The sequence below is a fragment of the Drosophila erecta genome, unplaced genomic scaffold (assembly GCF_003286155.1).
Source record: "Drosophila erecta strain 14021-0224.00,06,07 unplaced genomic scaffold, DereRS2 tig00000000-arrow-pilon, whole genome shotgun sequence".
NCBI classification, from domain to species: Eukaryota; Metazoa; Arthropoda; class Insecta; order Diptera; family Drosophilidae; genus Drosophila; species Drosophila erecta.
In genome coordinates this window covers 18,530,336-18,546,135 of record NW_020825194.1, presented here as the reverse complement: position 1 = coordinate 18,546,135, position 15,800 = coordinate 18,530,336, and the positions used below count along the sequence as shown (strand labels likewise).

The following is a 15,800-nucleotide window of genomic DNA, read 5'->3' as shown; positions in this document are numbered from 1 at the left end:
AGGTCCAACAAATTCGCTTAGGGAGCACACAAATAATAAATCTTTAATGGAAATCGGTAAGACCAATGTATATTTTTGTACATTTTTGGTGCAGCTTGAATTCGCAGAGGGCAGAAGGACGTGCACACAGAAGGTTCCCTTTTCTACTGGTGCCGCCCGGGAGTACGACTGCAAATTTAGCTCTCCCAGCGGGGATTCCATCGAATCGAGTTGGCTGCTTCGTGGTGGTGGTACTGCTCGGCGGTGGAGCCAGCAGAGGTTTCGCTGCTCCGGCTGCGAATGGCTGCTGCGATTTTTTAGAAGTACCTAAAGACGCGGCCCTTAGGCGCTCTGCTCCCGCTGTTTCTGGAGCTGAAGGGACATGTAGACTTTTCCCGGGGATATGACCTTTTGGTCACCGATATCGCCTGGCGCTCCACCACCGCCAGCAACTCCGTCACCGGCCTCTTCTGTCAGCGCCATGGATTCCGATTGCTTGCGCCGCACAAAGACATGCATGGAGGAGTAATTCGAGCTACCACGTAACGTGGAGTCCGTGGTACCCACGTCGTCGTCGGAGTTCGCCAGCGTGACGTCCGTTGAGGAGAGTTCTTCGTAGCGCGACATATACGACTCCATGTGCATGTCGCCGACTCGAACCTGAAAATCGTCCTCAGGCCGCGGCTTAAGGCGCTTTTTACCCGTTTTACCAGCGTTCGCTTGTCGCTCCAGGTTGCTGACGAACTGCTTCACATGTCCATCGCCTGGGCCTGCGCCACGTTTTTGGGCCAAAGCCTCGACCAGGTGGGATGGTCTCTGCCTCCTATGCGATCCGTCGCCCGTGCCCACCACATAGCCTTTCTCGTAGCCCCGCTTGACTGGCTGCTCGTGCTCGTAGTTGTAGCCATAGCCCGCATCACCCCCGCCCTCGTATCGCTGGCTGGGATTTACCATCACAGTGTCGCCAATGTCCGTCTCAAATTGCACAGAGGGATTAAGCTTGAACTGGGTATAGATGGGTTATCGAACAGGAGAATACATTTGTAATACTGATAATTGTATATACTGGATACTCACATCTCGCTCGTTGGCAAACTCATGATCGGACTTGGACTCGCGATTCTTGTTGGCTGCCTCCTTGGGATTGTTTTCCACGTACTTTATCTCACTGCGAACCTTGCGCACCTGGAGCTGTTTGCGTTGAACCTGGATTTGCTGCTCGTAGTGCAGTTGATCCTCGTTCTGCGGCTCCGAATCGGATTGGGTCTCTTCCGCCTGCTGCTCCTGCTCCTGCTCCTCCTCATCCTCTACCTCATCCTCCACCTCCTCCTCCTGCACCTCGCGCAGATTTCTCAGGTGCTGCTCCAAGCTAGAATGCTTGATCTGCATGGGAGAGGCTTGTAGCAGCTGCTGCTCCTTCCGCAATGTGGCCATCTCGCTGCGGGGTGTGACTTCTGGACTGGTGACCGCACTGTTGACCAGCCGGTTGAAGTGCGACTGGCGGTAGCTCTGGGAACTGCAAAGAAAAACGATCAGATGGGCTTTGATTTGAGAATTATGAGTTGGCCCACTTCTTGATGACTTCTGGCACGACCTCATTCCGCGCCACGTATTCCCTCGAAGTGTTCGTTTGTAATCCTCCCTCCATGATCTTCTCTTGAACCATGTGTTTGGTGTCGGATCTCATGAGTTGGTGGCTGAGCTTCTCGTTCAGCTTCTCGGCCTTCTTGCGCAACGTACGCTCGAAGGAGAGCTGCTCCTCCAATGCTTTGGTGTGGGACAGCAGTTGGGAGACGGTGACCTTTTTGTTCTTGGGCAGACTCTGCAGCCCATTGACGCAACTAAGGTCATATTCCGGCTCCTGTTTCTCCTCTGGTGAACAGCCCAGACGATCGCGGATACTCCGCTGGAGGAACTTACTGATTCCATCGTTGTTTCGCACACTGAACTCCGTGATGGCCGTGTTCAGCTCCAGGCAATCGAGGATCAGATTGGCTCCGATGTCCGTCAGGCCGCAGCCGTCCATGTCGATTTCTGTGGGTTATTTGGTCTGTATGGATCGCACTACTCGGACTCTACCTACTTTTTATCCAGGCATCCTCCTTCAGCACCTCGGTGATCCATCGGAGACCCTCGTCGCCAATCGCCAAGTTGTCAGCCAATAGAACCGTGCGCAGTCCGCCAATCGTGTTCACATCCACGTTGCGGTAGCGGAGAGACTTCTCCCAGCCCTCCGTGAATCGGGTGATCTTTTGCATCTGGGGTACAAAAAACATTTGGCTTAACTAGGCATGATGTAATTGAATATACATCACATTATGAATGATGTATGGGCCAAGCTTTAAAGCACCACTATAAGGATAATTTAACTATGCATATGGATTTTTTGAAATCGCAGGGATATATTTTTGGAAAGAGAGATTTAAAGGGATTAAGGGATTACCTTGAGCATGTCGGCCACGTGCTCGGCTCCCTTGCAAGTAAGTCCGCATTCTGAGAGGTCGAACACTTCGATGCGGCTCAGGTATTTGGCGGTGTTGCAGACCACCTCGCAACCTTTATCACCAATATTAGATTTACGAAAACTCACTGTTTCGAGACATTCGTTGTTGGCCAGTGCCTGGGAATGGAATGTATGTGTACTTGAAAACGGATCTCGACTGCGAAACTTCTCAACCCACCTTGGCAATGGTCTCGATATAGCCATCCTGTAATGGCAGTCCCTCCAGCTTCAACACACTTAAATTTTTGTTGCTCGAAACACAGTTGGCAATCGCCTGGACCAAACTGTTGAATATAAACCGGGTGTAGATCACTGGTCGCTGACGAAAAAGACGGGCGCGTTTCTCTGTGTCAATGGGATCAATGTTGGCTGCCGAAAAAATGAATAAACGAAAGGGGTATCATTCACATTCCATAGACATACTATCACCTACTTTGTGGATATGTGCGACGCAGGCGCACCACCAGCTGCTGGAGCACGAGGTCATAGTGGAGTGCCTCGGTTAGGAGCTGCCAATCGCTGACCGCCAGCTTATCGCCGCACAGCTCCAGAAAGGTGGTGGTCGCATTGGACTTGCTGCGTATGTCCGGCACCGGCGTCAGGTTCTTGGCCCGGCACAGCTCCAGATAGCGGAAGTGGAACGAGCGGCTCTTGCTGGACTTCTTCACCAGGGGTGGCACCGACACCACCACTGTGTTGCCCTTCCGTGCTAGCTCCCCGGAGTGGCCCTTTCGCATCATAGACACTCGAGCCACGGACATATTCTATGGAAATAAATAATCATAGATTGACTGTATTAAAAATAGTATGCAAGTACTGTTCATGCGGGCTGCTAGTAATAGTTTAGGATAGAAAACCAATTAAATAAGTTGCAGTTAGCTGTGGATATAGACGCTAAATAAACTGAAATTGCTGTGTTACGGTTGGTTCAGTGGAAAGCTCAGCAGTTTGTAACCTTCAAAATTGCATAAGCGCACGCACTTCCGGTTTCCGCTCACCGCCGTTTCCGAAGACTTCCCGTCTTTCCAGGCTTCCAGTGAGCGCCCAGTTGCGATCCAGTAACGAGCTCGCAAAGTGTAAACAAACAGAGCTCACCCACTTGGTATTAGCCGGTGGAACTTACGGTTGGCTAATTACTCGCGTGCCTCCGGTGCGTTACTCTCTCTGTAGTTTTGGCCATATCTTTCTCTCCGGCAACAGGGTTGCCAAGCCATTCCGAACATAGCTCGATTCCAGCAGAGCTGCGTAGTCTCGTTAGCTTGTTTTCCAAACTCAACGTCAGTCGTCGAGCGGCTGTTGCGGTAAACACTTCGTTCAAAATTGGCTTTCCGCGAAATCAGCCCTCCGTTGAGTTTTCTGTTTTCGGGCTTCGAAAGTGCAAAATAGCCTCCATCGTAATTCATTCGATTGGCCAAGAACCCGAAACACTGCGTGTTCTACAGCACGTTCCGCTGTCGCTGCCGGCTCAAAGTGTCAGCAGCTGATCTGAGAGCTGACCACCATCCAGGTTTCGAGGCCCTTGCCACTGACACCACTCTGAAAGTCGAGTTCCGGTTCGTGCATTGCCCAATTTCGAAGCGTGCGACACGTTTATTTTATGCGGTTTCATCGTGTACTCCATGTGTGTTCTGCGGGGTTCTTTGACTTATGCCTAATTACCAGTGACGTCGAAGCCTTTTCGAAAATGTGTCAGCCACGAAATTTGTCAGTTCTCTGTTAGTTGTTGCAACACACTCGAGTGTGACACTGTTGGTTGGCTTCACAAGAATTACAGCGAAAGGACCCCGCCGGAAGACCGCCAAAGGATACTCGGACTATAGGAATATCTATTTTATAGAGGGTAAGTAGCGAAACCGGTCTGCATTCCTGTCTTGGCATGTGCCATCTTTCGATTAGGGCAATAGTTAGGAGTTTTCCTTGCAGGGAGTTGTTGGGGGTGCATAAACAAAGCACTACACCGCAAGAAAAGGGAATCAAAAGAGTGCAGATACAACTATATGATTTCATAAAACCGAAGAAGAATTAGCAATAGTAGCTGATTCTTATAGCTTTCTAACATCATATACAAAAATCAATTATATTGCTGTACGAAGAAATGAAGCCTGTGCACAGACCTATAATTAAGTTTATTTTTAAAGAGGGATCCTCACTCATCTACTGCATTAAATGGCATTAATTATAAATGAAATTTTACTGCTGTTAAGTCATAACTCTCGATTAAATAATTCGCACTTTGCATTCGCACAGTGCACGGAAGCCTGAAGTTCAACCTCGAAGGTTTGGCCGACTGCTGCTCTTCTTGCAATACTGCGAGTAAGGCCGTAGCTCGTGTCAAGGACTTGGCTGCTCTTCCAAGACCAGGCAGTACAATAAATTGTTTAATTACCCCGAAATGTGGAAATACTTGCAGGCAGATGCAAATAGAAAAGTGCAAAAACTTAAGCCAGAAAAGGAGCCGGAGTGTAACGGACAAATTGCTCACGACACCATCTATGAATGTATGGTACAACATCTAAGCCAAGTCTCGCAGCTTGGCTCGAGAAGTGAGACGGATGCGGGCGTCGCTTGAACCCGGGCTATGAGTCAAAAACCAAGCCACCGCAACGGAGTCAGCTCCCCAGCTCCACAGCTCCCCAGCTCTCCTGCCCCCACCTCGAGCTCCTTTTGTTTGCCAGCCAGCCGGCAAACAATCGTTGGCTGCTGGCGTTGAACTTGACTGTCGGAGTGCCGCACATATCGGAATCGATGGGCATGACAAAAGGGCCCTAATACGGGGGAGGAAGTGTTCAAATTGGAGTACTCGGAACGGCTGAACGCCAGGGGACCGATTGTTTGCTCGCGGGCCGGAAACTGGAGGCAACATTGGTCACAACACACGATACCCGCCAATCTCGATCTCCCTGGCTGCACTCGGAGAAATAGGACGCCAAAAGTTTTCTAATTAATTAGATAGTTCCCTGATATATGAACTTGCTACTACCAAATACAGCATACATATTGTGGGATGCAGCCCAAATCTTTTCCATAGCAGGACACATATTTTTCCGAGTGTACATATGCGACTGCCGCTCTCAGGCGGGCTTAACATATTTAATATAATTAAGTAAGCCCCTGGCTGGCGTGGAAAGTCATGAACCGGCGATTACTCTGGCTGGAGAAGGGGCGGAGAAGGAGATCGGGGAACTTGTCGCAGCGGCAGACAAATCAAAATTGTTTATTGGGATTTCCATTTCGGTGGCGATTACCTTGGAGCTGCCAGGTTTGTTTGCGGTTAACCCAAAAGCCGCAAGACTGGCGACGCCAACCGCCGTTGGATACCGCGTACGTTGGACACTTTTTCGCAAAGGATTTCACTTTTCGGCCCTCTCGGACGGGGTCAGAACTTGTCCGAGCGTGAACCCTGCTGCCACCAGAGTCATTAGCACCGAAGTTCGCTCGGATTCGGATTGAGATACATCACATGTGTATCTGCAGGTCGCAGAGCTACATATCTGAGCTGCGGAAAGGCGCCGTCGTCATGGTGGCTGGGCCAAGTGCTTTGTTTGACTTTCGGCGACTCCTCCGCCACTTCTGCCACTTTCCACTTACGTAAATCCGAAGGGAAATGGCAGAGCAGACCCTTGACTGATTTTGCTGATCTCGCCGAGGCGGCGTAACTTATTAATTTGCCTTAATTCAGTGGGTTTAAGCTGTGTGGAAAATTGGCAGCAAGAAAGTGGGAGTGTGTCTGCCACTAATGGAGTTAATTAAACTGAATGTGATTTTGAATGGCCTATTTGGAGGAAAGTGATAGCCCGCATATTAGCCTAATGAATAGTTTGGCGAAACTTCCTCCGGCCGTATTTCCTGTATTTCCTAACCTACTTTTGATTTCCTTCATATAAATATAGCTAATTAGAAAGATGTTACAAAAGCACAAATATTGAAGTGCTCTCTTCATTCTGATGGCTAAATAATCGACAGCTATGATAACCCCGATTCGACTGAGGCAGTGCAGCATGAAATTGCCTGGGCAGCAGAGCATCCAAATCCCTGCATCGTCCAACTGACCAAACAACCCAATTGCCGACGTTACACAAACATGCTGGCCACGGATGCATGGATAATTATCCGCGGACGGAGATGGAGAGAATCAGCCGCCCAAAAGCAGAAGATGCGGCAGGTACAGATACGAGCACAGGTAGTGGTGGTAGTGGTGGCAGTGGCATGCACCATTGAAAATGTTGCATGCGGCGCGTGTTGAAAGCGAAATCAGGCGCAGATTGTGATTACTTTTGAATCACTTAACCGTGATCAGTTAAGGCGACTCTCTAACGACCTTGCTGCCTGCCACGATTATTCGCGGCGATAAAGAGGTTGATGCAACCTGCCGCGGCAGCTAGATAATTAACTCACAAATCAATTACCATCAACGGAGGCACTTACGATGGCACCCATTAAGAAATAGCCGAGCGCAATTGCGAAATCAATGAACCACAGTTGGCCAATCTCGCGGATCTCCAGCTCAAACCTGCGATTGCAAATGAGCCTAACCGAGTTGAACCCGCAAACAATGGCATTAATAATGCATACATATGCATCTGCATTTGACAGATGCAGTCATCGCTCTACAAATGCATTTTTCACACGCATCCCACGCCACTGCGAAAAGATAAGCCGATGGCGATGGAGGGTTTTCCAAAAGTGTAGCAACATCGTTAAATTTGCGAAAATGCGGTTTGCCTTGATAACTTCATCTTTTAGGGACAACTTTCAATTTTCACTCCACTTGAGCGAGAACTTATGTGCAATTTGCTTGAAATTTGCAATGAGACAAATCTGGCACATGAATAAGCCAAAGAAGTAATAATTGCCGGGCAGTTTAGAAAACGTTCCGCTCGTTAAGCCACATACAAAATAACAATCAAAACCCGAAGGCAGCCGCGAAGAAACCCATAAAATTTCTTTAGCGGAATTCCAGGCTGGCGCTGAGCCAGCATTTAAGTAAACTGTACTGAAGTACGAGTATAAAGCCAATAAAGAGCTGACGCTTAATTAATTTGAGCATAAAACTTTCGCAAAGATCTGCTGGCCAATCTGCTGGCCAATCTGCTGGCCAATTCTCACGCAGAACTTGCGGAACAGACGGACATATAGAACACCTGTAGACACGCAGACTGCGAGTCCAGTTCCATTCGGATTTCTTAATGCACGACCCAATTCAGTTCTTGTTTCTTTTTCGGCGAACCTACGTGGAACGTAGGTAGAACTTCTCTAGTGGATTCCCCCCACTTTAAGCTGCCTTCTCGAGCGAAACTGCCGGCGGGTCACAGATCACGGCCCATAAAACGTGCGACATGTGGGGAAAATGGGTTAGCACTCCACTCGCTTCTGTCGTAACACTCTGTCTATTTTCTAGGTGTCGCCGCCGATTTTACCAGTCATGTGGTAGTGACTGTCTGCAACCAGTAACCCCAAGGTGTCGCCCCAAACGCCACACACAATGCACAACGAACCACAGCCGCAGTCGAATGGGAATGGGAATGGGAAAGGTATCGACAGCATGGCCTACAAGAAGGTGCGCTTAAAAGGACGAAGGCAGCGTGCTTTCCCTAGTTATATAAGCTCCAGCCCCATCCAAGTCATAATACTCACCACACTAATCAGCTTGGTTGCCTCAAATCGACCGCCGCGTTTCGCTATCGACGGCCAGTCGGAGATCGTACTGCGCCTGAAGGAGAGTCCTGAAACGAAAGTGGGTAAGTCCAGATCAGTAAATTACAAAAATAAAAATGGAAATCTTCTTATCACATAAAAATATCACACAGTAAAGAATGGTAGTGTGTCAGGCCTCAACAATTTTTAGCTAAACCATTTATAATCTTCCAGTCAAAATAAAATCTGAATATAATATAAATGCGACCGATATCAAACATGGCAATTTGTCGTGTTTAAATATGGTTTGCTTATCCATTTTTTCGATTCATAATCATCTTACGCTGAATGGCTTTTCACTTACTTCCTATAACAAATCTGAAGAATGTGATTATAGATAGTAAATTATGATGTTGTAGAACTTTAAAAAAGTTAAGAAATGTTCCAAGGCTGAAGTTCTTAACTCCATAACTCTTATCTTAATCGGATTTTCAAGTGGCGCACTTCTCTAAAAATCTCCCTTTAAATTTATAAATTCATTTATTTTAAATTTTTTTGTAATTTTTCTAATGTGTAGTTGTAGAAATTCATTTTATTACTTTTTTCCCAATTACTTCCGATATTCCAGAAAATGTTGGAATTTCTGAAATGTATCTGATAATCGGGGAACTCGACTATTCTATCCTGTTTTTGGTTGAATTTTTGCATTTTTTCCCTCCTAAGGAACCCTGATATACACACTAAAGGGCTACGATCCGGACAACGATCCGCTGACCTTTGGCAAGCGCAATTCGCATGACAGCGAGATAATTAGGATTGAGAACACGGGTGGCAACGAGGCCAAGGTCTTTCTGGCCAAGGAACTGGATCGGGAGCTGCAGGACGAGTACGCCATAGTGCTAACGCTGACCGACAGCCACTACAGTGATCACAACTATGTGACGCAGAGTTTGTTGCTCCTGGTGGAGGACATCAACGATAATGTTCCCACCTTTCTGCCCTACCAAAACGCCATTGAAATACCGGAGGGCAGTGCGCCGGGAGTGGTCACCACTCTGGAGGCCACGGATGCGGATGAAGGGGCCTACGGCCAGGTGGTGTACTATCTGCAAGAACTGGATGGCGACAATGATGTGTTCTCCATAGCTACCCACCAAGGAAAGGGCATTTTGAGGTTGCAAAAGGAGCTGGACTACGAGAGGAAGAGCCTGTATCAGCTGAGAGTCCTGGCCATCGATCGTGCCAATCAGGGACCGATCAATACTGGAACTGCTGCCATCCTGGTGAAGGTCAAGGATCTGGAGGATCAGCCGCCGGAGTTCGTAGAAGTACAGGCCGTGGCCCGAATTGCCGAGGATGCTCCAGTAGGCACTAAAGTGCTGCGAGTTCGAGCTATAGATGGAGATCGTGGGATCAATAACCCCATAGCCTATTCCCTGGAGGCCAACGATCTCTTCGACATTAATCCGCACACAGGCATAGTACACACGCTGACCAAACTGGATCGCGAGGAGCAGAGTGATCAGGTGAATGGAGCCCATATCCTGCGCATTTCGGCCACCGAGCTGTCCAAGTCAAATACCCAAACGGCCCCCACAACAGTTCGCACCGAAGTTACGGTCATTGTGAGTGATGTAAATGACGAAATACCCACTTTTGGAGAAACTGTATATCGTTGTGAGGTCAACGAGAATGCCCAAACCAACACCCCGCTTAATTTCATCGACGAGGAGGTGCAGAACGTGGTCTTCGATCACGATGAGGGTAACAATGGCACCTTCCGCTTGTTTCTGGATCCGCCCAACGATCTGTTCGAGATCGTACCTGAGTTGGCTGTCAATGAGGCCAACTTTATGCTGCGGGTGAAGAACTCAAAGTCCCTCGATTTTGAGCAATTCACCGAGGTCAATTTTACGATATTCGCCAGGGAGGTCGATGAGCCCAGTCGATGGAGGTAAGCTTTTAGTGTGGATATGTGCACATGGAGTATCTAAGATGTACCTCTGTTATAGTTCGGCCCATGTGCAGATTTTTATACGAGACCAAAACGACAACTTCCCAGAATTTAGTCAAACAGTCTATAATGCGAGCGTTTTGGAAAACAGCGAGCAGGACACAATCATCACCCATGTCCAGGCGGTGGACGTGGATTCCGGGGATTATGGCACCATGGGTATACGCTACACCAACCTCAGAGGTGGAATCGCTCATTTGTAGGTTGTAAAATAATAGCTTTAGATAGGGGCCTAACATTACTCTCCCTTTTAAGACTCAATCTCAACCCAATTACGGGAGTGATATCCATCAAGCAGTCGGGTGGAACAGCTTTCGATCGCGAAATCATTTCACGGCACTATCTCACCGTCGAAGCCATCGACAACGCTGGCCAGGGGAACAGGAATACGGCCCAGATAATCGTGGACATCCTGGATGTGAACGACAACGCACCCACATTTCCCCAACGGCAATACGAGACCAAGTTGCTGGAAAACCAGTCTGAGTTCGAAACCCCCTTGCAATTGGAGGCCAGGGATGCGGATCTCAATGGCACGGAGAACAGCCAGGTGACCTACGAGATTGTCGAGGGCCTGTACCGCTCCAACTTCACTATAGATCCACAAAGTGGCCTTCTGCGTCCAGTGCACAGTTTCGATTTCGAGGAACTGGTGGATCGGAGCAGTCGCAGAAGTGATCCTCAGGCGGGAGGATCCTTTAGCATTCGAGAGATCGATCTGCTGGTGCGAGCTCGAGACTCGGGCATTCCAATGCTATCCACTGTGGTTCCTGTTCTAATTTACGTGCAGGATGTAAACGACAATGCGCCGATATTCCAGAGAACCTTCTATGCGAAGACAGTTCCCGAGGATCTGGCCGGTGGGAGCTCGGTGCTGCAGGTGACGGCCATAGATCGAGACGGCTCAGCTCCCAACAATGTGGTGGTGTATCGCATACAGACGGGGGCCAGTGACAAGTTTATCATCAACTCGGAAACGGGCGTTATTTCGGTGGCACAGGGAGCCAATCTAGATCCAGATCTCACGGACAGCAAGAGATCGCTCTACACTCTGTCGGTGGTGAGTTGAAAATAGATTCATGTTTGTTTTATGTGAAAACCGATTCCTAAATGTTTTCCACAGATTGCTTTGGATGGTGGATTGGGCAATTCGCAGTTGATGACAACGTGCACAGTGAACATCAGCATCCAGGATGTGAACAATAAGCCCCCAGTGCTGAAGGAAATGCCAGCATTGAAGATCTTAGAGAACACGCCTGTGGGCACCCTGGTGTATCGCATCCAGGCAACTGACCTGGACCAGAAGGCCCTCCTGCGGTACAAGCTGAATCCGGAGCACTGTGAGGGTCGAACTGAAGAGGGTGCGCTGGTGAAAAGTAGCGAGTACGACTTCCTGGGCGCCTTCGAGGTGGACTCCATCGAGGGAACGCTCAAGGTGGTCAAGCTGTTGGATCGCGAAAGGGTCGAGCATATTAAGCTGGCCATCACTGTGGAGGACCTGGCTGCGGCCAAGGGCAGGCAAATCGCAGAAGGATTCCTGAGCATTCAAGTGCTCGATGAGAACGATAATAACCCCAAGTTTCGACTTCCCTTTTACCGTCAATCGATCACGGAGAATAGCATCAACGGAGCAATGATTGCAAATGTGCTGGCCTCAGATGTGGACAAGAATCGCACCATAACCTATGCCCTCGAGGGAAATCCCACCTACCGAGCACTAATGCACCTGGATTCCCAGACAGGGGAGATTGTGGTGGCCAGCAAGATTGATCATGAGCAGCATCAGTGGCTCAATTTCAGTGTGCGGGCCACGGATTCCGGAATTCCAGCCAGATCCTCCCTGGTGGATGTGTACATAACAGTGCTGGATGAGAACGATAACAATCCGTACTTTGTGGGTGGCAGCAAGAACTACACCATCAGTGAAAGTGCAGCTCCAGGCACCAGAGTAGCCACTCTACAAGCTGGAGATGCGGATTCGGGGGACTTTGGCAAAATCACCTTCCTGATGGATCGCATCAGTTCGCAGGGCAAGTTCACCATAGATGCGGACACTGGGGTGCTAACGGTGGCAGATCGTCTGGACAGGGAGTCCAAGGACTCCTACAACCTGGTTATCGAGGCCTGGGATAACTATCAATTCGGATTCCTAGCCGGAGAAAGTCGAAATGCCTTCAAGCAGGTCTTGTAAGTTTTCAAAACGATTGCATTCGACAAACTTGTTTCATTTAACCCTTGCAGCATTTCCATACTGGATGAGAACGATAATGCGCCGGAGGTTAACTTGCCTATGAGTTGTGTCTTAATCACCGAGTATCACGAGTTGCATGAACGCGTGGCAAGCATAGTGGGCAAGGATGCAGATGACCCAGCTACGCCAAATGGAAGACTTGACTTTGCCATCACCCAGGGCAACAAGGATGGTAAGAATTTAGAGGAGAAATCGTATTTCAATAATTAAATGTATCTGCACCTAAAGGCATGTTTGAGCTGCGCCAGATAGACGCTTGGAATGCCCAAATCTTCGCCAGCAACAGTTTGCGCAATAGATATGGAAACTATAGCCTTACTATAACAACGCGAGACAAGGGCCTTCCAGCCAATATTGTGCACAGCACCTTGGACATTTGTGTATCGGATTTCAACGACCACGCACCGGTTTTTGTGAGACCACTCCACAACACCACCGTTCGGATTCCGGAGAACGCGACGGTTGGAACCCTGATACTGCAGGCTTATGCCAGTGATGGAGATATGGGGCAGAATGCTTTGGTGAGATACAGACTCAAGCCCGATCCATTGGGCAGCTATAAAATGTTCGAAGTGGACGGCAGCACAGGCGAGCTCTTCCTGAAGGAGCAACTAAACCGCGAAAAGCAGAAGATTCACGAGGTAAGGGCCGAACCTTTCTACAAATCCAAATTATGCATAACAACTGCATGATATACTTTCCATTACAGATACGTATAGAAGCCTATGATCAGGGCTTGCCGACCTCGTTGAGTACCGACTTGGATCTAACCATTTATGTTCGCAATGTCAACGACTATGAGCCCCAGTTCATGGTTAACGAAATATCCGTAAACTTCACGGAGCACGCGGATCCAGGTTCTGAAAGAATAAAGCTGCCGGACACCATAGACAAGGATCAGCTGGAACTGGACGATCCAAATGATACGCCCAGCCAGGTGTGCTACTTTATAGTGAATGGAAACGAGGCGGGCTACTTTCGACTCGATCCCGAGTCCCACATACTGACTGTTGATCGCGAACTGGATCGCGAGGTGGCAGCCAACTTTACGCTTTATGTTCGTGCCACCGAGAACTGTAGAAATGATTCCTTAGCTGGAGGCGAAAAACGTCGGCGCATGGGGATCGAGATTAACAATAGACTGGGAGGCATTGTGCATAATCAAAAATTCGGCTACGATCGCTTCAAGCATTCTCGACAATTGAGATCGACTGAGAGTAATGAATACGGACCAGAAGATGGACAGATGTCATCGTATGAGACCTACGACAGTAGTCAGGAGGATCCATCTGGAGGATTGGCAAGAGCCCAACCGGAATTGGACAGCACTGTGGTAAAAGTGAAGGTGCGAGTGCTGGATATCAACGACAATCCGCCGCGGTTCCGTTCTAAGATCTTCACTGGTGGCATAACGACCAATGCTGATTTCGGATTCAAATTCATGCGAGTGGAGGCTACGGATGCAGATGAAGGCAAAAATGGGAAGATTGGATACTACCAAGTGGGTGAAATCCGTCAGACACTTTCCGAGGGCCTGGAGAACGTACGCAAAGCTCCCTTCCTTCTCGACCAGGAAACCGGGGAAGTGCAGCTGAACTTTGACCCACAAAAGGGAATGAAGGGCTATTTCGATTTCGTGGTGTTGGCCAACGACACCTCAGGAATGAAGGATGTGGCCCATGTGTTTATCTACCTGTTAAGAGAGGACCAAAAGGTTCGATTCGTGTTTCGACTTCAGCCGGATGAGCTGCGATCCCGAGTGGACTCCTTTAGAGAGTAAGTATACATTTCATTTGAAAGAATTATGTAATTTCCTTACTTACAACACTAGCACCCTGAGCAACATAACAGAATCGATCGTAAACATTGATGAGATTAAGGTTCATGAGAACAAGGATGGTTCGGTGGACAAGACAAAGACGGATCTGTACATGCATCTAGTCGAGCGGGAGGATAACTCCATTTACGAGGTATCCGAGGTGCTCAAGCTGATTGACTCGCACATCGAAAGCCTGAATGGGCTATTCAAGGAGCTCAACGTGCTGGACACGCAGGCGGCGGAGGCTCAGCTCCTGACCGCAGGACCCACCCGAGGTCCTTTATTCGTGTGGCTGGTTTTCACCAACCTCTTTTTGGCCACTCTACTGGTAGTCACTATAGCTCTTTGCGCCTCCCAACGGAATGGATACCGCAGGCAGCTGAGAGCCGCCAAAGTCAATATATTCCGTAAGTACATCACACGATTAGGAATTAGTATATGTAATTATTATTTTTCCTACACCAATGCCATTCAGGAGGCCACTCCTCGATGTCCCTGCAAAACGCTCAGGAGCCGGCCACTCGAGTGCCAAATACCAACAAGCACAGTGTCCAAGGATCAAATCCCATTTGGCTGAAGGGTTACGACAACGAGTGGTTCAAATCAGAAGAAAGTGGCAGGTGCGATAGAGAAAATCACTAAACCTTCCCCTACACTTAGTATAAAAATGTATTTTTCCTCAGTGTTGGCGGCCATGACTCTTTGGATGACAACTTTCTGGCAGTGGCCACCCAGGACATGCACGAAACCCTCAAGGGAACCGCCAAACTATTCAACAACAGCAATGATCTAAACCGGCACTTTAACCTATACAATCAAATCGACAAAATGACCAACAATGCTCAGATCCTGGCCCGAAAACTGGAGACCACGGAGTTATAGCACAAACAGTCCACATTATTTATTGCACTAGGACTAGGGATAGCTTAAGACCAGCTTGTAAGGACCTTGTATATATTGGAAGCTCAAAACACAGTTTTAGTCCTGCTATGTCCTTGACATGCGCATTCGTACAAATTAAGGAACTTGTATTAATTAATAAAGAATAATTGTCGGTGATAACTGCACATTATTTAAATCAATTTAGATGGGAAAATACACCAATTGTAACTTAATATAGATAGGGTTTATATGCACAAGTCGCATAAAATTAAACTCACCTTCGATTCAGGTCCTCAGTTAGAAAATAGTCGTGAGCTTCGTGTTCAGCAATGGTGATATAAAAAATATACGTTGTGCACAACTGGAGGGGAAGAGCTAGTAGAGTTAGTGCAGTACGGAGGAGTATGTGGCGCCCACTTACCACGCTTCGGTGTCCCCGTGGCGCCGCTCTGAAAACTGGCGGCAGCTTACAAACGTACAAAAAAAATGACTAATCGGGGAGACGGCAGTTCAGATAGGCATTTGTATGCATCACAACCGACAGCAAACGGGACGCCTGCTGGGATATGATGTAGTTATCGCTTAGTAGGGGTAGGGACAGCCAGCGGATGGGAACATCCAGGAACAGGACACCCACCTTCACTCACCTTGGCAAAACGGGGACAGTCCGAACCAAATCTGATCAGACTTTGGCAGTTGCTCTGGGTTGAATGCTCCT

The 15,800-nt window shown here is 48.4% G+C and overlaps 2 protein-coding genes across 2 annotated transcripts; one reads left to right on the top strand and one right to left on the bottom strand.

Moving 5' to 3' along the window:
- Positions 1-70: 70 nt before the first annotated feature.
- On the bottom strand, positions 71-8,151 carry LOC6552764 (protein Cep78 homolog). The gene is made up of 8 exons (XM_001979913.3): positions 8,117-8,151; positions 2,916-3,246; positions 2,661-2,851; positions 2,423-2,599; positions 2,063-2,237; positions 1,551-2,013; positions 1,057-1,495; positions 71-984 (listed from the first exon to the last, which is right to left on the bottom strand). The coding sequence occupies exons 2-8, from the start codon at positions 3,241-3,243 to the stop codon at positions 322-324; spliced, it is 2,436 nt and encodes an 811-aa protein (XP_001979949.1). The 5' UTR covers positions 3,244-3,246; positions 8,117-8,151; the 3' UTR covers positions 71-321.
- LOC6552765 (cadherin-23) lies at positions 3,731-15,250 on the top strand. The gene is made up of 12 exons (XM_026975989.1): positions 3,731-4,322; positions 7,881-8,220; positions 8,840-10,070; positions 10,129-10,329; positions 10,386-11,190; positions 11,254-12,317; positions 12,372-12,553; positions 12,610-13,022; positions 13,091-14,157; positions 14,213-14,607; positions 14,676-14,820; positions 14,884-15,250. Exons 2-12 carry the CDS (start codon positions 7,965-7,967, stop codon positions 15,080-15,082), a joined length of 5,958 nt encoding a protein of 1,985 aa, XP_026831790.1. The 5' UTR covers positions 3,731-4,322; positions 7,881-7,964; the 3' UTR covers positions 15,083-15,250.
- The last annotated feature ends 550 nt before the right edge of the window (positions 15,251-15,800 follow it).

Bases quoted from the DNA above. Each gene is read 5' to 3' on its own strand.
- LOC6552764 (XM_001979913.3), bottom strand. From the start codon at position 3,243: ATGTCCGTGGCTCGAGTGTCTATGATGCGAAAGGGCCACTCCGGGGAG. The intron at 2,238-2,422 runs GTAATCCCTTAA...TTTGTACCCCAG, and splicing joins ACGTGGCCGACATGCTCAAG to ATGCAAAAGATCACCCGATT. The intron at 985-1,056 runs GTGAGTATCCAG...ATCTATACCCAG, and splicing joins AGTTTGCCAACGAGCGAGAT to TTCAAGCTTAATCCCTCTGT.
- LOC6552765 (XM_026975989.1), top strand. From the start codon at position 7,965: ATGCACAACGAACCACAGCCGCAGTCGAATGGGAATGGGAATGGGAAA. The intron at 12,554-12,609 runs GTAAGAATTTAG...CTGCACCTAAAG, and splicing joins CACCCAGGGCAACAAGGATG to GCATGTTTGAGCTGCGCCAG. The intron at 14,821-14,883 runs GTGCGATAGAGA...ATTTTTCCTCAG, and splicing joins AAATCAGAAGAAAGTGGCAG to TGTTGGCGGCCATGACTCTT.